The sequence below is a fragment of the Jaculus jaculus genome, chromosome 8 (assembly GCF_020740685.1).
Source record: "Jaculus jaculus isolate mJacJac1 chromosome 8, mJacJac1.mat.Y.cur, whole genome shotgun sequence".
Taxonomy (NCBI): domain Eukaryota; kingdom Metazoa; phylum Chordata; class Mammalia; order Rodentia; family Dipodidae; genus Jaculus; species Jaculus jaculus.
Window position 1 is genome coordinate 54,563,126 of NC_059109.1, and position 21,552 is coordinate 54,584,677.

Sequence of the window (21,552 nt, forward strand, 5' to 3'; positions counted from 1 at the left end):
TTTGATTCCAGGACATGCTCCCTCAAGCCTTTTATATAAAACATGCTTTATTTGATCTCCAGCACCATAATACATAACAACATGTTGGAAAGGTGGTTTAGTGGTTAAGGCACTTGTCTGCAAAGCATAAGGACCCAAGTTCAAATACCCAGAACCCACAAAACCAGATGAACAAGGTGGTACACACATCTGGAGTTTGTTTACAGTGGTTAACCCTGGCGCATCCATTCTCTCATTAAAAAACTGTAAGGGCTGGAGAGATGGCTTAGCAGTTAAGGTGCATGTCTGCAAAACCTAAGGACCCTGGTTCAATTCTCCAGGTCCCACATAAGCCAGATGCACATGATGGTGCATGCGTCTGCAGTGGTCAGAGGCACCCCCAATCTCACTCTCCCTATCGCTAATAAAAATAAAATAAAAAAACACTGCCCTCAAGTTTTTTCCCCATCTTTTAGGTTCAGAAACAATTTCACTAAGTAGCTTGGGCTAACCTTGAATATGCTATGTAGTCCAGGTTGGCTTCAAAATTAGCAGTCCTTCCCAAGTGCTGGGATTGCAAGTATGTACCAACAATCCAATCTCAAAAAACAAGTCACTAATGGAGCTGGGCATGGTGGCACACGCCTTTAATCCCAACATTTGGGAAGCAGAGGTAGGAGGACCGCCATGAATTTGAGGCTACCCTGAGACAACATAGTGTATTCCAGGTCAGCCTGGGCTACAATGAGACCCTACCTTGAAATACAACAAAAAAGTCATTGATGAAATGAAGCCAAGATGTCTGCAACTACTTGTTTTTCTTTTGAGGTAGTGTCTCAGGCTGACCTTGAATTCACTGTGTATTCTCAGAGTGGCCCCGAACTCATGGTGACCCTCCAAACTCTACTTCCAGAGTGCTGGGATTAAAGGCATGTGATACCATGCCTGGCTTGCAACTACTTTTTTAAAGTATTTGAGAAAGGGACAGAGTGAGAATGGGCATGCCAGGGCTTCCCTGTCTCTGCAAACGAGCTGCAGATGCATGCACTCCTTTATGCACGTGGCTTTACATGGGAACTGGGGACCATCAGACTTTGCAGGCAAGTGCCTAAACCACTGAACCACCTCTCCAGTTCAAGTATGACTCTTAAGGCACTTTATTTTAAAAACATCAAAAAAAGTCAGACGTGGTGGCTAATGGATTTAATCCCAGCACACAGGAGGCAGAAACTTGGAGGGTCACCATGAGTTCCAGACCACCTTGAGACTACATAGTGAATTCCAGGTCAGCCTGAGTTAAAGTGAGATCCTACCTGTAAGCCTGTTGTATCAAGTACTTGGGAGGCTGAGGCAGGAGTTTGGAACTGAACTGTTCAACTGTGGTGCAATTGTGACCTGTCTCCAAAAAAAAAAAAAAAAAAAAATCCCCAAATTACTGAGTTTCATTAAAATTATATGAGTTCTGTGATTCACCAGAAAGTACTAATTGAATTTTTAGGTTTTTTAATCAAAACAAAACCTACCAAACAATCTTTTTTGTGGGGGGCACTCACAATGATCCTTCACTATACTGCTGGGAATAAAGGTGTGTGCTACCAAGCCTGGCTCTACTAAAGAATGTTAACCTAAAATGCCAGCTTCTGGATCTGGGGTGCAGCTTAGTGGTACAGCACTTGACTACCACATACAATGCCTTTGATCCAACCCTTAGAACCAAAAATAACTTCCCGGGCTGGAGAGGTGGCTTAGTGGTTAAGCGCTTGCCTGTGAAGCCTAAGGACCCCGGTTCAAGGCTCAATTCCCCAGGACCCACGTTAGCCAGATGCACAAGGGGGCGCACGTGTCTGGAGTTCATTTGCAGTGGCTGGAAGCCCTGGTGCACCCATTCTCTCTCTCTTTGCCTCTTTCTCTCTGTCTGTTGCTCTTAAATAAGTAAATAAAAATAAACAAAAAATTAAAAAAAAAATAACTTCCCATTTTTGCCTAGCGAGTGAGGAAAACACACCTTTTCTACAAGGAGTACCCTAAATAAAGTTAATAAGCATTTTAGTAAGACAAGTTGTCCTACCCAGAACTACCACTCTTACCTGTCCACTGTGAAAGAAACACCCAGTGAGTACATTACCAGTTGTCTTGAAGGGAATGTCCTCGCATGAAGAGTTAGGGAAGTTTGAGATGGGGAATCTCATGTAGCCCAGGCTGACTCAACTTACATTGTGCTAGGACTGTAGGTATGTAGTACTGATCATACACATCTCCTGCATATGGTCAACCATGATGACTTATTTGAGGCTTTCATTACTCCCAAGTCAACTATTTGCCTTTAGTACAACCATTTATCATTAAGATTGAGTGGATCAAACTCCTTTGGGCTAGGGAAAATGGTTACCAAGACTCAGCATAGAGACTGTTGTGGGAATGCAGTGCTACCTGATGTTCTGTTGGCTCAAGTTAATCTGTATGTCAATAGATTCCACATCAAGCTCAACCTTTTTTGACAGCTTTACTTTGCAAAGCCAGTCCCTTTTTTTATTCAGGTTGGCTCAAAGTAGTTGCTAAGAATATCATCAAATAATGGTAATTAACAGACCTAGATTCTTGTCCCACTTGTGTGACTTTGGAAAGACACTTTAGAAGATTTCTTTTATCTGCAAAGTACAGAGCATTTGGAGGCTGAAGTTTAAAAACTGGATTGCCTTTAGAACTAGTCTGTACTGTTCTATATTCCTTTATTATAGTATTGTGTGGGCTAGACTGAAGACTTTGTATCCATGTACACAAATGATCATACAAGAAACCAGCATGAAGATACAGCATATTATAGTGATAACTGAGCTCAGGTCTCTCAAAATAGCTTGGTGTTGGCTATAGTCCGTTCAGATCCTGTTTTCCATATCAGTTCTTCCTGACCTGCAGCCCCCACTTGGTAGTACATTTACAGGCTTGTCCTGAGGATCAGTATCAAAAAGGAAAGTATTGTGAAAAATCTGCATACTATAAACAAAGAGAGGATTTGTTATAAATTACTTTTGTTTTCTGATAGCTGATAAAATGTCATCAAAGAAAAGTACTTCCATAAAAGTTTTATTTATCCCCACAACAACCCTGTGAGGTAGGGTGATCAGGCCATTTGAAGATGAGAAACCTAAATCTACATTATTTGTTCACGGCTATACTGCATAGTAAATAAGTAAAAATTAAATTGAACTTTTTAAATGTCCATGACTATATTGATTCATGTGGAAATGGGTAGAGAAAATATTAACTTCCCCCCTACCTTGATGCCAAAAGGACACTACCTTGAAAAAATCCCACTTCAAAAGATGAAAGTAGTATTTCATTGTTTATTTCTACAAAGATTTATAAAATAAAAAAATAGTGAAATATTTTAGTTAATATATATAATGGTCTCATTCAGGGACATGTCCTTCAGTTATGTAAATGATCAACTATTCTGAGTCCTAGAAATGGAAAAGAAAAGTATGAGAGACAAAAATGATAAAGCAGTAGCCTCGATCTTCATTATCTCCAAGTATCTTGAATAAACACTATGAAATCTGGTCCCCATTTCAGAAGAAATAAAAGAAAGAAAGAAAAAGAGGGAAAGAAAGAAGAGAAAGGCTATCACAGAGATGTCTGGTTAACTTTTATTGTTACCTATTCTTCAACCACATTATTTAAAAAAGGGATATCCCAAATTTGCCTATTAGAATAATCAGGAGAGCATTAAAAATACCGAATTCTCAGGCCCTAGACACAATGAGATAATTTTCTAGGGGTAGCTTTCAGGAGTCAGTATTTTAAAGGCTCCTCAGTGTCATTCTAATGAACAGTCAGGTTTGGGAACCATTGATGTATCCTTAAATACTAACATACATCAAAACCATAAGCTACTATAGACTTGCTGCTCCCTTAACCCCCTTAAAAAAAGACATTAAAACATGTTATGTGCAGAATTCTTACCCCTGGACAAGTAATTTCAATTCAAGATAGAAAGAAACATTTTATAAAAATGTATCCTAGTCACTTGGGAGGCAGAGGTAGGAGGTAGGAGGGTCGCTGTGAGCTCAAGGCCACCCTGAGAATACAAAGTGAATTCCAGGTCAGCCTGGACTAGAGTGAAACCCTACCTCAAAAAAACAAAAAGCAAAAACAAAAAAGTATCCTAGTGAATGAGACTTGGATTCCAATAATAATTTAAGTAGTATTTAAATATAAGATACTGAGAATTGTAATTTTTACTCTGAATATTTTAAATGTGTATTATACAAATTCCTAGCAGGCTTTCAACTCAAGGGAAGACATGAAAGAAATGACATAATCAAGTACATCAACACTGTAAAAATACTCAAATATAGCTCGTGAGAGGATTAAGAAAGTGAATGAAGGACAACCTCAGGCCTCTTGGCCTTACACTTTTGTTCCCAGTCCACTCTTCCCCTATAAGGGGAAATAAAATAAAACATTCTTTCCTGGTTGCTTGGCATAGTTATTCGGTGGGTAGCTATTAACTAAGTTAATTTAGACATACAAGATTAAAGGAGGTAACAAATAAATACCTAGGAAGACAAAGAGAAGTCAGGTCAGAAAACCTTAACTATCTAATGATATAGTATATAACACCATTATATTAGTACAAGTAAATGAAGGCTTCAGTGTCCTTTACATTTTAAAAATTATGTGACTGACAGACGTGGAAGAGATCTGGTCCTTATGAAGAATTCTGTGCTCGTTGGAAAGATTTGTAGGAATAATGAAATGCTTTCTTCATTGAGGAGATGAAGTCTCTTTTACAGCCTAGTTGTCAACAAAACATAATAAACTTTAAAAGGTTGAGTAAAAGTAAAAGCTAGCTGAAACGTCATTGGCAAAAGATAACTTAAAAAAAAAACACTGTCAACCCTAAAAAAAATACCCATATATATATATATATATATATATACATATGTATAAAAACAATAATGTACACATCCATTTCACCAACAATTACAAGAAAATAGTCATTTATAGAAGTTACACAATGCTTTCAACAATCCCCAAACATTTTGGGAAACAAAGCCACTGGATAAATAAATATACATACTAGCTAACATAAAACAATTTATGGTTATGAATTGTCATCAGTTCTCTTTTCAGACCCAAAGAGAAATACGGTTATAAATGTGGTTAAGGGCTACATAAATTACATGGAATTAAAAAACACAACCAAATTATAATATCCTCTTAACAATGATATAAATACCTAAAAGAATGTCTTAAAAATAAAACATTCGTAACTGGAAACAGCACAATTTTAATAGGTCCTTCCAAGCTGTAATGTGCATACAGGTCACTTGCTGTGCCTCATCATGGATTGACTTCTGCATTTACTACAGTCATGTTTCCTGTATTAGTTGACACACTGGGCACACCTCAACTCAAAAAATCAAAACAAAACAAAAAATCTCTGATTGACTAGATGGAAGTGTTCAATATCTACTAACAGATAAAGGGGTGATTGGAAGATAAAACATTAAGCTGGCTAATAGCTTCTTTATAATTTTTTTAAAATTTTGTATGACCAACTTTAGAATTTCCCAAATCTAGTAATAGAGAAAATAATATATATTAATTTGATCTAAAGAAATCTCAGGCCATATAAAAGTTTCTTTCCTCTTCACTCAATCTTGTTTTGGATGATTTATTTATCAGATGACTTAAAAAAGCTCTCCTACAAGGAACTGAAAAAAACTTTCTTTTAATAAAAGGTAGTTAAAAGTTGTTCTTTATTATTAAAGTGCCCACAGGCACATTGGTATAGGTGCTTAACATTTCCCTTAAAGTTATGGGAAGGACTTTAGACTGTTCATACTGAATCAAGAAAACTTTCAGCAATTACACATGCTGAAAAGTTCAGATCTTGGAAGTTTGCTGTTTAAGCATAAAAAGGGTGGGAGCAAGGAGAAATTAACTACTTTCACAATTTTGAGCAAGAGCATATGTAAAGGTAACGTATGTACATTTTATTTCAAGAAAGACATAAGACAAACAGCATAAAGATGCCCAGGTGCCCTAAAGATAAATACATTTTCAGAGATTCTCATTAAAATGAATCTGTAATATTTTTCCTGCAAGCAAAATACCTTTCTTTAAATTAAAAAAAATCAGTTTTCTGAATTGCAAATGCTTTTGCTTTTTTTGCAGAAAATCTGCCATGATTATTTTTTTTAATGAATAAGGATTTTCCACAAAACAGGCTTGCTCTACATGCTAGATTTTAAACAGTTCAGTGACACAATGTACTAACTACATATACAACAGATAAGATAGTAAGAAAACACTCAACCTGATGGGAAGTTAAGATCTTCACTAATACACTGAAAACTGACATAACTCATGCCTTGAAAATCAAAAATACAAAAATTAAATGTTTTCCTAAAAAGATTTCCTTATTTTAAGGATTCATTTGAAAATGAAGCTGCATGTAATTTGTACAATAAGTTGTACAAGTAAACAGGTAATATACATAAAAAATTAACTGACATACTCCTCAATTATCAGTTTCCACCTTTAATTTCCAATACTGTACTTTCTTAACAAGCATACAAAATATCAAACTTCTCTTTAGAAAAAGTGCCGTTCTTTGACATCCTTTACACAAAAACAGTCTGAGCCTGTGGCACATTAATGCAGTCGAGAGGCAAAGCATACTAACTTTACAAAGTCTACCTTCCATAAAAAGCCTCCTGAAAAGGAGATTACACGCCACTATAAAAATATCAGCCTCTTGTGGTAGCTGCATTAGAGAGCCAAGGCTTGAAGACTGTTTTCATATAGCATAGAAAACCACTTTGAGAGCATACTAACTGCATCGGTGGCTTGGGAGTGTACTGTGCCACGGAATTATGCATAGCTACTGTTAGGTACCAAAACTGTTACACAAGAGTTTAAACTGATTGTAACCGAGAGTATAACAGAGGTACTACCAGCCCATGCACTATTAACTAAAAATACTGAGTCACTGTGCTGAATACTTTCATTCCTGGAGAAAACCAAAGGCAGCAGTTACTAAATCAAGCCCAACAGGTGACTAAACGCATTCTCCTCAAAGATTGGTGAGCACAGTGAAGTCTGAGGTATACCTTTAACCATTAAATCTGTGTGCCATTGCAAGATATTACCATTTGGAAATACATGCCATCACAATGGTTTAAATCTTTTGAATATCGGTCATTCATACATTCTTATCTACCCAGTCTCTTGATTTTTGAAGATTTCACCTACAGTAGAATATTACAGAAACAAAATATAAATGCATGTTTTTTAAAATGAAACTTACATGGACTAAAAGTAGAGAATATTTTTAAACAAATATACAATGTGCAGGCAGACAAAGCAGGAAAACGGCCATTCAAATGTATAATAAAAAACTAAAAATTGACTATTTCCAGAAACCTATGAAGCGCCTCAACTAAAAGGAATGCATAATGAAATTCTAATCTAATACAAGGTCAAAAAATGTAAAAAGGTTATAAACCTTAACAGGAAAATAAAACAACTTTTACTGGCCATTCCTGTTGAAATGAGAATCATAATGTAACAGAAAAGTGGCTACAAACCCACTGAGAGCACCAAACAGAGAGAAAATAAAAGTCCATTTTCATCTCTGTTATTTTCATAAAATCCTGTGTAACAACAGGTCAAACTGCTGGTGGCAGAAACAGAATTCTTTATAAACTGCAAATGTCCTGTACATAAAAAAATTTCACTGGAGTTGCACTAGTTCTAAAGACTCTTCTGTTTTAGCCTACCTACGGTATGTATTCAATCTGAGATAAAGTCTCTTTCTGTAACCCTTGATTATTATTGGGCACCAAAGATAAGAAAAGCAAGACGGGGTACAAAAATGCAAAATTTCAACAGTAATGGCAATGTTTTTGTCTTAGTCCAAAAGGGTCCTGTATTCTCTCCCCCTTCAGTGATCTCAAAAGTCTTTGTACTTAATCTGGGGGCAGCAAATCATGCAAGCGAAATCTGTCTCTGATGTGAGGTCGGACATCTTCATTCTGTGTGGGGGGGAAAAATTTTTTTAAGCCACATAATTTCAAAAATGTGATCCTAATAAGCATTTTTACTTTACAGAGAAAATGGACTGTTCTCTTACTTCAGGATTTACTTTTTTCCCTGCCCGATAGTCAGCTTTCCAGCTACAGGCTCCATATCTGTACATTGAATTGTCCTTGGACTTAGCAGAAAGTGAACATTGAGCAGATTCTTTTCATCATCATTAATCTCCAAATAATATTCATTTATAAATATCTATACTCACAGCACTTATATCTATTAACTTTTGCAAGTATTCTTAAAGCATTTGGGAAACCATGTACAGGGTATATTGCAAATACCATAATATATTATACAAGGGAGTTATATATTTGCTATATGAAGGATCTTGGAACCAATCTTGAGTAGCTATCAGGGATGACTATAGAGTTACAACACAAAAAAAGTTAACTCAGAATTTAAATCTAGATGTTTTTTCATTTAAGTTTCAACTTTATAAACTGAAGAAGATAAATCAATAGAGAGATTTAAGTCACTACTTTTGCTTTGTATACTAGCCTTACAATTAATAGGACAGGAAAATCCTGGAATGAAGTTTCAGTGACAAGTATTCCAGATATGAAAGTGACAGGAAACCAGTTTAATGTTATTGCAAACACAATTTAGTGATTTTTCCCCCCAAAAGGAGGCTCACTGAAATAGTAGAGTAAAAGCACTCTGTAAATTTTTATATACTGATAGGACTTATTTTAGCATCATTTTACAGTAATTAAAAAAGTATCCCAAAGAACGACGGTGGGCAGTGAGAGATGGGGTTTAGATCCCAAGTCAAACTTCAGAACATTACATTCTTCCCCACCTTCTTCTTTTAACTCTTTCTGAATTTTATCCCACCCTACCTCTCCAAGGGAAACACATTATTTAGCTTGCCTTAAGGAACCTTCCCTCTAGTCAATTATGTTATGTTGTTATGTTATGTTATCTTATCTTATGTTATCTTACGTTATGTTATGTTATTTTTGTTTTTTTGAGGTAGGGTCTCACTCTAGCCCAGGCTCATCTGGATTGGAATTCACTATAGAGTCTCATGGTGGTCTCAACTCACGGCAATCCTCCTACCTCTGCCTCTGGAGCGCTGGGAACTTTTTTTTTTTTTTTTTAAAGTAGGTCTCCTCCTAGCCCAGGCTGACCTGGAACTCACTATCTAGTTTCAGGCTGGCCTCAATCAAATTCACAGTGATCCTCCGACCTGTGCCTCCCAATTGCTGGGATTAAAGGCGTGCACCACACCAGGTCCATCCAACATTCTTCTGCCAAAGCCTATGGATATAAACTTTTTCCCAGCCTTTGCTCTCCCAGTGCTTCACTATTTTCTCTAGGTATCACTTCTCCCCTCCTCCCCCTTTGCATTAATGATCTTCCTCTAATCCTCTAGACCAATCTACCTAGCATTGATAAATTTCCTTTGAATACCAAATGCATCATTGGGGTGATTCTGAAGGTTACAGGTAATGATGAGGCTCCTCTGACCCCAATCACAACTACCCTCTGGGGTCTAACAACATTTGTTCACTCAGGGTCTTTAAACCAACAGTCCATTCTACAGGCCAGCCCTTCTGGTCCTCACCATACAAACAGACCTCTACCTCTGAGGAACACTGAGCAGTTTAAGGGGAAAACTCCTATGCTTATTCCTGCTACTGTCAATACCATGCTAGAGTTATGGAAAAACTAAGTCATGTTTTTGGTTCCCTGAGGCTACCCTGATACACAGGGATACTTGCACTTCTAGATTAACAGTATAAGGCAAGCATTATCTTTTTAAACAGAGGCAGTGTCTTACAGCTCAAAACTGCTTTGACCTCACTACAAGCCTCATACAAAGTGATGGGATTATACACATGAGACATTGTCTAGCCTGCAAATTCAACTCTCTGTTTCTATTAAGGCCCCCTGAATGGAGGACTCTTTGTATTTGCTTTGTACATTTTATGACAAGTGACTGAAAGTAGCTAGATATTTTAACTCTACAGTAAGCAAACATAATAAACTGTAAATATAGAAAACCATTTGTTTTCATATCAAAATAAGCCTGGTATGATTTTGCTGCATATGATCAGGTTTTATTTAAAACACAAAAGCACCAGCACAATCCCTTTCTCAGCCTTTGCTACAATCTCCTACTAGTTAACTTTATGTCACTGTTTGTTGTTTTTGAGAAGGGATAGGTCTTACTATACACATATAGTTAGCCCAGTTTGAGGCTGCCCTCAAACTGATAATTCTCCTGCTTGGTCTTCTGAGTACTAGGATTATAGGTATGTGCTACCACACCCAGCTCAGTTAACTTTAAAGGCTAATACACCAAAAATGAAGATTTATTGAATACAGTTGAGCTCACAAAAACACAATCAAATATTTATAAGATAGACTTACCAGTTCTACAAGCTTCTCCAGAAATGGAATCAATTTTAGGAGTTCATTGTCATTTTTATCCATAAACCAGCTTTCTATAGGGATTCCATTAGAAAGCTAAAATAATAAATATGTAATTAAGGTTTTTTTTTTTTTTGCATTTTGCCTACTGTAAAAAAGTTTAAAGACAGATGGTTAATGAGTAAACTGAAGTCTGATTTTTTCATTGTCATCTTACCTCAATGAATACAAAGCTAATCAACAACCTTTAATTAAGACAAGTTTTGCAATAACTGCTAACATGAGTAAAATAATTTGTTTATTCATTCAAGACATAGTTAACAACACAATGCTAGACACTGTGAATAAGGAATGCTGCCAGTCTAAACCAAGAACACTATCAGACAATAGAAGCGTATTTTACAGGGACCACCCTATTCATTGTTTTGCTGATTCTCACCAACCACTCTTATTTTTTTTGAGACAGGGTCTTACTCTGGAGCCTTTTTTACTGTTTTGGAACAGAGTTCTGATATGGTCTCCAGCCAGCCTTAAACTACTGTACTCAAGCTGTATTCGCATCTTTGCCAAGCATTGTTACATTCTGGACTCAATGAGCACAAAGCTGGGTTCACTTAGTGAATGGAGAAGAAATATAAGCACGGTGGCTGTAGTGGCCCATGCCTTTAATCCTAGGGATTGGGAGGCTGAAGTAGGAGCACAATTCATGGCTAGCTTGGGATATAGAGGGAGTTACAGGTCAGCCTGAGTTAGACCAAGTAAGACCGAGCCTCAAAAAAAACAAAACAAAAGCCAGACGTGGTGGTGCATGCATTTAATCTCAGCACTCAGGAGGCAGGGTTAGGAGGATCGTCATGAGTTCAATGCCACCCTGAGACTACAGAGTGAAGTCAGCCTGAGTCAGAGTGAGACCCTAACTCAAAATACATAAAAATAAAGAAAATGTAAATAATAATAGTAATAAAAAAAAAAAACAGGTCAGGAGCTCGAGAGTTGTTTAAGGCTTTATGCAGTTTCTAATTCTAAATGGTGCTTGCTTATAACACCTGATAGCCTGGGTTCAGTTCACTAGTACCCATGTAAAGCTAGATGCACAAAATGGCACATGTGTCTGGAGTTCATATGCAGTGGCAGGAGGCCTTAGCATGCCCATTACTGTCTCAAATAAATATTTTTTAAAAAGAATAATCTGAAACCAAAAATTTGACACTATATAAAATGGAACAGAAAAAAAAACGATAAAAATTGAAACAAAAATTTTGTTTCTTGGGCTGGAGAAATGGCTTAGTGCTTAAGGCACTTGCCTGTAAAACCAAAAGGCCCAGGTTCAGTTCCTTTGGACCCACGTATGCTAGATGCACAAGATGGCACGTGTGTCTGAAATTTTATCTGTAGTTGCTAGAAATCCTGGCACACCCATTCTCTCTCTTTCAAATAAATAAATTTTATTGTTTCTTGACTCAATGCCATTTCATTGAAGAACCTAAAATAAAAGTACAATCCATGCTGGTTTTATAGTAAGTAATCTCTAGGTTAAAATACCTTTATTTCGGGCTGGAGGGATGGCTTAGCAGTTAAGCGCTTGTCTGTGAAGCCTAAGGACCCAGGATCGAGGCTTGATTCTCCAGGACCCACGTTAGCCAGATGCTCAAGGGGACGCAGGCGTCTGGAGTTCGTATACAGTGGCTGGAAGCCCTGGCGCGCCCATCCTCTGTCTCTCTCTATCTGCCTCTTTCTCTCTATGTCACTCCCAAATTAATAAACAAAAATTTAAAAAAATACCTTTATTTCACCAAATATCATGTTTGATAGAGAATAACTAAAATGACTATGAACATACTTGAAATTCCTTTATTTGAAGACAGTGTCTAATGTAACTCTGTTCTAAGATTATGTAGCTGGGGATACAGGCATTTGTCACCGTACCTGGCACCTGTCTGTCTCTATCATTCTTTCTAGGGTCTCAATATGTTGCAGAGGCAATTCTCAAACTCCTGGACTCAAGCAATTTCACCACACATAATTAACTGTGGAACTATAAGCATTTTACCCTACACCCAGATGAAATTCTTCAAAAACATTTTAAAATGCAAGTATATGAAAATAGAGACTGAGTAGTAGTAGAATACTTGCCTACAGAGCATAGTTGAGGTGCAAAGATCAATCTCAAGAACCCTTCCCCCCCAAAAAAAAGTGTGTGTCTTCTTCAATAGCTCTCAGACAGTGAACTAAGTGCTGTAGCTATATTAACACAGGGAACAAATATATTGATAAAGTTGCCTAAGAAGATATTTCAAAATATTAAGCCAAGCAGAGTAGAAAACTGAAAATCTAATTTAAATTATCAAGTGTTTGCTCCTGAATTATTGATTTAATAAATCAGAATGCTATTAAATGATGTATTATCATGATTCCTTATTCAGATTCACTACTTAGATTTCTCTTCATTTATATTGCATTTCATATAGATGAAAATTTTCCACACGGAATCCACCAATTTGGCACTTCTAATTCTAAAAGATAACATACCAAACAGGGAAATTCCAATCAGTAAACATCCTGTTTTTCTTGCACATTCTGTTTGGCATGATGTCTTTATTGTATTTTTTCCAACCAAAGTTCCTTTAGCAGTCTTCTTCCTACCTGATATGCAAAGGCTTGTGGTGAGTTGTCAATTATTATAGTTTTTGAAAGATCCCTTCCAAGGATATTTAAGTCCTTTATGTAGTTTCCCTGTACACAAACACAATGTTCACGGAAAAGCCGGTGCCTAAACATAAAAACAAAAACAAATTAACTTTAAATAAGTTGTAATTACTACATATACTGAACTACACACACATGCATGCACGCACGCACGCACGCACGCGCGCACACACACACACACACACACACATTCACAAGGCAGGCTCTGTAGTAAGTACTCATGAAGGAAATTCAAATACAAGTATGAGACCTAAGCTGTGGGCTAGTTTTAATATAAAAATCTTAGCAATTATAAAAACCTTCAAAACCAAATTATTATCATGCCTTAAAGAATTCTGGTTTATCCCAAAATGTCATATTAAATTACAAAGGAGGATTAAAAATTCTAAGTTGTTTTTGTAATTTATTTACCCAGGAAAGCTCAGATCAGATGCAGCATCTGGTTGTCAGCGAGGTCCTGCTTTTTAACCAATTTTCCAGATGGTTGACTGAGGCCAAGTGACTTGCCCAAGGTCAAACAGTAAGTCAGTGGTTAGCCCCACAATGGAACCCAGGATCCTCCTGGCTCCCGGTCCTTTGCTCTAACCAGTAGACCACACAGCCTCCCTATCCCTGTACATGCCAGAATAGAAAATATAAAGAAGGTATGTTTTTGTGTTGGAATTTTCAAAAGACTTTTCAAAAAAAAATTTCCTTATAATTTTTGAGAAGAGGTACTGCTGAGGCCAAAACATTCCATCATTTCAACTTTTGCTAAACATCAGCATTTCTTTATTTTAATGTGTATGATAATTTCAAAGAATAAGAATTGAATGAAACAATGCATTCAGATCAAAGTATTATAAATGTAAACTGATTACCAATCTTAGAAATTAAATGCAAAATACTATGTCATTTTAAAAGCTACTAAAAGCTTTACAATGTATATACAGTATAGTAATTACACAAAGTCAATTTATATTCAAAATATCAGTCTCTTAAATATTATTAATGGACAGTGATATTTTTTCACCTTAGAAAGGGTATATGCCTTGAGTTTGTCATGTTTCTAAAGTCTAAATAAATTTTCATGAGTAATATACTACCCATAACTCTATTTTTAATTATGTAATTTCCAGAAAGGACTATTTCCATCCACAAAAAAATCTGTGTTGGCTCAACAAAAAATAAAACACACATAACACAGACTCAACCTTAAAAATTTAATGGCAAAGAGGAAGAATTTTACAGACAGACAAAATGTATAAACAGTTCTTTCTCATATTTTTTAACGATTTATTTTTATTTTTCTGTGAGGTATCTGCTTTACTTTCACTGGGACAGGGGCTATTTCCACTGCAAATGAACTTCAAGATACAGACTCCCTGGCTGTGCTTCCCACTTTTGTAGGCTCATTAGCATCACAGATGCAGGTGCCACTTTGCATTTGGCATGGGTTCTGGGAATGAACCCAGGTTGGCAAGTTTTACATGCAAGTACCTTTAACCACTAACCCATCTCTCCAGCAATCCTTTTACACTTTTTTTTTTTTTTTTTTTTTTTTTGTTTTTCGAGGTAAGGTTTCACTCTAGCCCAGGCTGACCTGGAACTCACGGCGATCCTCCTACCTCTACCTCCCGAGTGCTGGGATTAAAGGCGTGCGCCACCACGCCCGGCACTTTCCTTTTTTTCTTTTTGGTTACACTTTGTTTTTTCAATTTTATTTGTATATGTTTGTGGCCATGCCAAGGTCTCTTGTTACTACAAACAAATGTCTGTTGGGTTTTATGTGGGTGGCTAGGCAGCTGAACCTGAGTTAGCAAGCCTTGCAAACAAGCAGACTCTCAGCTTTTAGCCCAGGCTGGCCTACTATTCCTATGTATTGCCCAGCCTGCAATCCTCCTGCCTCAGCCTCTTGGGTGCTGGGTGCAGGTGTGTGCTGCTGTAATGTAGTGTTGTGTTGTAGGTCCCTCATAGCCTTAAGTATTTTTGAGTACGCTTCCTACTTGGTCTTCAGCAGTCAGACCTCTGCTGGAGGAAGTGTATCACTGGGGGTAGATCTTGAATCCAACCCTACTAGGTTTGTAGAGAGCCAGCTTGAGCTCTGGCTGTTGAGGCTTGCTAGTGTTGGTTTTATCTGGTTGCTATGGATGTATGATGCAGTAAGCCAGCTTCTTCTGCCTTGATGAAGCTTTCCCAGGAATCTCTAAGCCTGAAATAAACCCTTTCTATCCATAAGCTGATTCTGGTCAGGTGTTTCTTCCAGCAAGAAAAGATTACTTTAACAGCCAACACGCTCAAATATAAAGATACTTTTAAATTAATCATCCACCTCTGGACAGTTTAAAAATAGTTCTCTTTTGCAAAATTGAAAGTAGATACTTTATTTCTATAAACATTTAGATATAAGGAAATTGTAAAAGTAGTTATACAGCATGTAAATGCAAATCATCATTGATGCCTCCTTGTCAATAGTGGCAAATTCATCACTACAGGACACAATTAAATCTGTGTGGGTACTATGCTATAGTTGTATTTTTTATTATATCAGAAACTCTCCAGTTGTCTGGGAATTTTAAGGTTAATAGAATGTATTTGTAGTTCAACAAAAAAAATTATAGTCCCTAGAACTGTAAGCCAAATAACTTTCTACTCATTATTAAACAGAATATCGTGCCAGTATCTAATAGCAACTCCTGTGTGTCTGCATGTTAACTCATGGAATTGAGACATCTCAAGAATTCCCCCCCACCACCACCACAGCTAGGGTCTTGCTCTACCTCAGGCTGACCAGGAATTCACTCTGTATTCTTGGGGTGGTAATCCTCCTACCTCAGCCTCAAAGTGCTGGGATTAAAGGAGTGTGTCACTATGCCCAGCTCAAGAATTTTTTTTTTAAGAATTCATGGGGTTGGGAAATAGCTCAACAGGTAAGGAAGCCAGAGGACCAATGAGTCCAATCCCCAGCACCCATGGATAAGAGTGTGCTTGCCTATAACTCTACTCCTGTTGGAGGCAAAGACAAGAGAAATCCCTGGAGCTCATTAGTCCAACAATCTAATCTGAAAACAAAAATGGTAGCAGGATCAGCTAAGGGCTCTGTCTCAAACTGACAATATGGAAGAACAAGAGAAGGGATGTACTATGTTTTCCTCTGGACCAAGTATGAGTGTGATTGGGTACACACATACACCATCTATCTATTACTCACGCGTATGCAAAAAAAGTGATAGGGATTGTGGTTTTTGAGTATTTGCCTCTTTCTGACTATTCCACTCTCATTCTTGAGAGGGTCACTTTTTGTTCCCCAGTTAAAATGAAAGGGCCACCAAAAAAATTCCAGGTCAGCCTGGCCTAAAATGAGACCCTACCTGGAGAAACAAAAGAAAGCTCCAAAAGGGATGGGCTTGTGTTGTTCAGCACTAGTCCCTGGAATATTGGTGATGATGAACAGAAGTGTTCAGAATTGATAAGCATTAGAACAAAATGATCTGCATTCTTTTATTAAAGTTAGGTAAAATAATCATTTAATACACCATACTTCTATGAATAAAAAATCACTTCTCATTTGTATCTACCATTTGTATCTATTTCATACTTTCAATTAAAATATAAAAAGTTGTTGAGTGTGGTGGCGCATGCCTTTAATCCCGGCACTTGGGAGGTAGAGGTGGGAGGATTACTGTGAGATTGAGGACACCCTGAGACTACACTGAATTCCAGGTCAGCCTGAGCTAGAGTGAGACCCTACCCCGAAAAATAAATAAATAAATAAATAAATAAATAAATAAATAAATAAATAAATAAATAAATGCAATGACCCCTAAAATGTGGACATTGGGAAACCCATTCAATATAATCAAAACTATTCAACAAAAAGTAGTAACAGTATAAAAATGAGCTACGATTTTTCATTCAGACAATATGGGAAAAATAAATAGGAAAATGCAGCTGTTAAAGCTTTTAAGAGTCTTTTGTATCATCATTCTCTAAGGCAAGAAGTCAAGGCTAACTCCTATATCTTAGAGGATACATAGCAACTGAAATCTAACTTCAGTTAACAGAAATAATGGAACTATACTTTTGAAGATATTTTTAAGGGCTGGAGAGATGGCTTAGCGATTAAGCGCTTGCCTGTGAAGCCTAAGGACCCCGGTTCGAGGCTCGGTTCCCCAGGTCCCACGTTAGCCAGATGCACAAGGGGGCGCACGTGTCTGGAGTTCGTTTTCAGTGGCTGGAAGCCCTGGTGTGCCCATTCTCTCTCTCTTCCTCTATCTGTCTTTCTCTCTGTGTCTGTCGCTCTCAAATAAATAAATTAAAAAAAATTAAAAAAAAAAGATATTTTTAAGTTTCTCAAAGGCACTATCTTTCTGCCTATTCAGAAACAAACAGGGTATTTGTTAGTTAAAGGAATATACAAGGGACTGAGTAGAAATCAGGATAACCCAAGTAACTAAACCAATTATAATGTCAGTTAGGATTCATATAATATTATCTTTCCATGGAAGGTAAAATTGGCTTTTCTATTTCTCTATGCCATTAAGAGGGTAGTATAGCATGCATTATCTCAGAGACATAAGAAAAACATGCACAGTGAGAATTTTCATACCACCCCCAATCTCCCAAAAGAAATGAGGGTATATATGCTACAGTGTATTAATGTATTTGACCTTGGTATCCTTTAAATAACGTCTGTCTGGAATTTTATAATTAGGAACTCTTAAAGAGTTCTTGGGCTTACAAAATTAATTTATTTTTACCACTCAATACAGCAAATCTCTACATAGCAGCCATCTGATAATGGCTATTAAAATGAAATAGAGTCAAAGTAATTTCATAGATCAGTGTGACAGACATTTTCATTATTTGTTAATTAAATTTACCTGACCAGTTGCTTTTTAGGGTCTAGTATGTTCAGTAACTTGTCTGCATACACCTTCTTAGAAGCAGTAAAAAGAATGATCTACAAATTCAGGGAAAAGAAGTAATCATTATACATGAACTAAATATGGGTATTATATTGAATAAAACAAAAATGCATACTTAATTAGTATAACTGCATTTACCTCATACATCTGAGACATTCTTTCCAGGAATTCCCTGAAGAATGGTCTTAATCTCACATAAACCTGAGGAAACACAAAGACAGTTTTCAGCACTTAAAAGGGAAATAGAAATCATGTATTTGAAAGATATTTGTATGTTTCATAATTTAAAAGTTCATAGTTTGCCAGGTGTAGTGGCACACGCCTTTAATCTCAGCACTTTGGAGGCAGAGGTAAGAGATTCACCATAAGTTCCAGGCCATCCTGAGACTACACAGTGAAGTCTAGGTCAGAATGAAACCCTACCTCGAAAATAAAAAAAACCAAAAGGTTTATATTTTAAAAATACCAACCAAGGAAAATATATTTCATATACAAGAATCACTTAAAACAATTTTAGTGGGATTCTAGTAATCATTGGTAATACTAGAACTTATATGGAATGTAAGTCTAATAAATATTTAAAGTGAAAATGGAAGTTTTCCTTCTTAATTTGATCTACCAATTAGCTCAATCTTCCAATGAGGCAGCATTGCTAATTATTAAATAAGCTATCTGTCAACTTCTAAGTTGACCTGTCTCAATGACCTTCCTCAAAAGTTACTCAGAAATTCTTCTCATCTCACCCAGTAAATAATCTTGATTGTAATTTATATTAAGTTAATTATATTCAGGAAGATGATGTCTGGGGCTGAGAAGATAGCTCAGCAGTTAAAGGCACTTATTTGCAAAGCCTGCCAGCCCAAGTTCAATTCCCCAGTACCCACGTCAAGCAAGATGCACAAAAGGTGCATGTACCTGGGGTGTATTTGCAGTGGCAAGAAGCCCTGACACCATGCCCATTCTCTCTAAATAAATAAATTAATATATTTTTAAAGGAGACAGTGTCTAGATTACTGGGTTTAAATAACCACAATTTCTTATAAATCAAACTTGCTCTATTAATGAATCAGTTATGACACCCAAAATAGTACTGCTGGCTAAATTAGGGGAAAAATAAAAACAAACCTGTTTTTAATATATTTGTCACAAAATTTATAAATTTGTACTCCACTGAAAGGTGACTATTAATTTCACAAATAAAAAATATTAATCCAGGTCTGGAGAGATGGCTTAGCTGTTAAGGCCAAAGTATTCCAGTTTGATTCTCCAGGACCTATATAAGCCAGATGCACAAGGAGGCGCATGCATCTGGAATTTGTTTGCAGTGGCTGGAAACCCTGCTGTACCCATTCTCTCTCTGTATGTCCTTCAAAATAAGTAAATAAATAAAAATTACCCAGACGCACTGGATTCTGATTTTATTTAGTTTTGTGTGTACTATATGCATGTAAATACATGTGTGTATGCATACATGTAGAGGTTAGAAGTCAAAGTCAGTTGTATTCTGTAGTCACTCATATTTTTTTTTTCAGTCACACCAAATATATTCCTTCCTTCCTTCCTTCCTTCCTTCCTTCCTTCCTTCCTTCCTTCCTTCCTTCCTTCCTTCCTTCCTTCTTTTTTTTTTTTTCCCTTTTCAAGGTAGGGTCTCACTCTAGGCCAAGCTGACCTGGAATTCACTGTGTAGTGGCCTTAAACTCATGCGATCCACCTACCTCTGCCTCCTGAGTGCTGGGATTAAAGGTTTGTGCCACCACGCCAGCGTTCCACCATATTTTGAGACAAGGTCTCTCACAGAACCCAGACATCACTGATTTGGCTAGATAAGCCCAATGTTTCCACCTGTCTCCGCCTCCCAAGCAGAGATTCACAGGTGTACTCCCATACCTGGCATTTTTCATGGGTACTGGGTTCTGAACTAAGGCATATGTGGCAAGTACTTTACCTGCTGAGCCATCTATCCAGCCTGGATTTTGATTTCTCAAAAAACTTGTGGTGGGCCAGGCATGGTGGCATATGCCTTTAATCCCAGCACTTGTGAGTCAGAGGTAGGAGTATCACCGTGAGTTCAAGGCCACCCTGAGATTATGTAGTAAACTCCAGGTCAGCCTGAGCTAGATTGAGACCCTACCTCGGGGAAAAAAAAAAACAAACCTTGTGGTGGCTACAAATCTAATTCAGGCTTAGTGTAATGTAATTATGTCAGCCACATAAAAATGTTCCCATGACAAAAATCTTAGTCCTAGAAGTGTTTTACAGCAAAATAGGGATAGCATTCCATAATAAAGAAAATAAATATGAAGAAATAATGAAAAGTGACATTCTCCAATTTTCCAGTAACTTCCAAATAAGGTCAAAACTATAATCACATTATACATTCCACTACTCACATATACCATGTTTAACTATAACTCTTTGACCTCCCAAGATTCTTTGCAGTTTATAATACTTTAACTGCTAAGCCATCTCTTCAGCCTCATCAGTCTATAACACTTGGCGCTGCCTTCAAGATTTGCTTGTTGTCAGGTATGGGGGAGAATGCCTTTAATACCAGCACTTGGGAGGCAGAGACAGGAGGATCACTGTGCGTTTGACCTGGGTTCATTTCCCCAGGACCCACAAAAGACAGATGCACAAGGTGGCTCATGCATCTGGAGTTCATTTACAATGGCTGAAGGCCCTGGTGCACCCATTCTATCCCCCTCTGACCTGCCTCATTCTATGTCTCTCTTAAATAAGTAAAATAAAATTTAAAAAGAAAGAAAATGGCCCTGAAGACACAGCTTAGCAGTTAAGGTACATGCCTGTGAAACCTAAGGACCCAGGTTCAACTGTCCAGGTCCCACATAAGCCAGATGCATATGGTGGTGCATGCGTTTGTTTGCAGTGGCTAGAGGCCCTGGCATGCATATACTCCCTTTCTCTCTCTCCCCCTGTCTCTAATAACTAAATTAAAAATAAATCAATAAAATTTAATTTAAAAAAAGAAAAAGGAAAAAAATGTGCTTGTTTACTGGATGAAAGGGGGGTAACACTAAAATTAGAGGAACATATGGACAGTGTTTCAGAAGGATTAATATATAGATTCTAAGGTGTTTAGTGAAAACAAAATTAAGAGACAAGGTAACAATGATCAGGTCTGTGGTTAAGGCCACATAGAGCTGTTATGTGATACAAAGGCACAATTTCAGAAACAGAAGTAGAGATAAATGTACAAGCTAGCAGGGTCTAATTAATTAGGATGTATTAAGTAAGTGTGTAACCAGAATTGTAGAAGTTAATGAATTTCAGGTCAGCCTAGGCTAGAGTGGGGCCATGCCTCTGAAAAAAATAAAAAGCCAACTATAGTGGTGCACACATGGCTATAATCTCAACACTGGGTAGGCTAACACACAAGAATGCTGGCTAGCCACTTTAACCTTACTCATGAGATCCAGGCCAATAAGAGAACCAGTCTCCAGCAAGAGAGCAGTGGTGGTGC

The 21,552-nt window shown here is 37.2% G+C and overlaps 1 protein-coding gene across 2 annotated transcripts in view; it reads right to left on the minus strand.

The window, feature by feature from the left end:
• Window positions 1-5,252: 5,252 nt before the first annotated feature.
• Window positions 5,253-21,552, minus strand: part of Ctdspl2 (CTD small phosphatase like 2) — an 86,769-nt gene continuing 70,469 nt past the window's right edge. For both annotated transcript variants that reach the window (XM_004660872.2, XM_004660870.3), the window contains exons 9-13: window positions 18,210-18,272; window positions 18,027-18,106; window positions 13,102-13,228; window positions 10,459-10,554; window positions 5,253-8,024 (exon numbers count right to left, since the gene is read on the minus strand). In XM_004660872.2, the coding sequence (XP_004660929.1) occupies window positions 7,959-8,024; window positions 10,459-10,554; window positions 13,102-13,228; window positions 18,027-18,106; window positions 18,210-18,272 (432 nt within the window). In that variant the 3' untranslated portion in view covers window positions 5,253-7,958. The remainder of the gene's footprint in view (window positions 8,025-10,458; window positions 10,555-13,101; window positions 13,229-18,026; window positions 18,107-18,209; window positions 18,273-21,552) is intronic.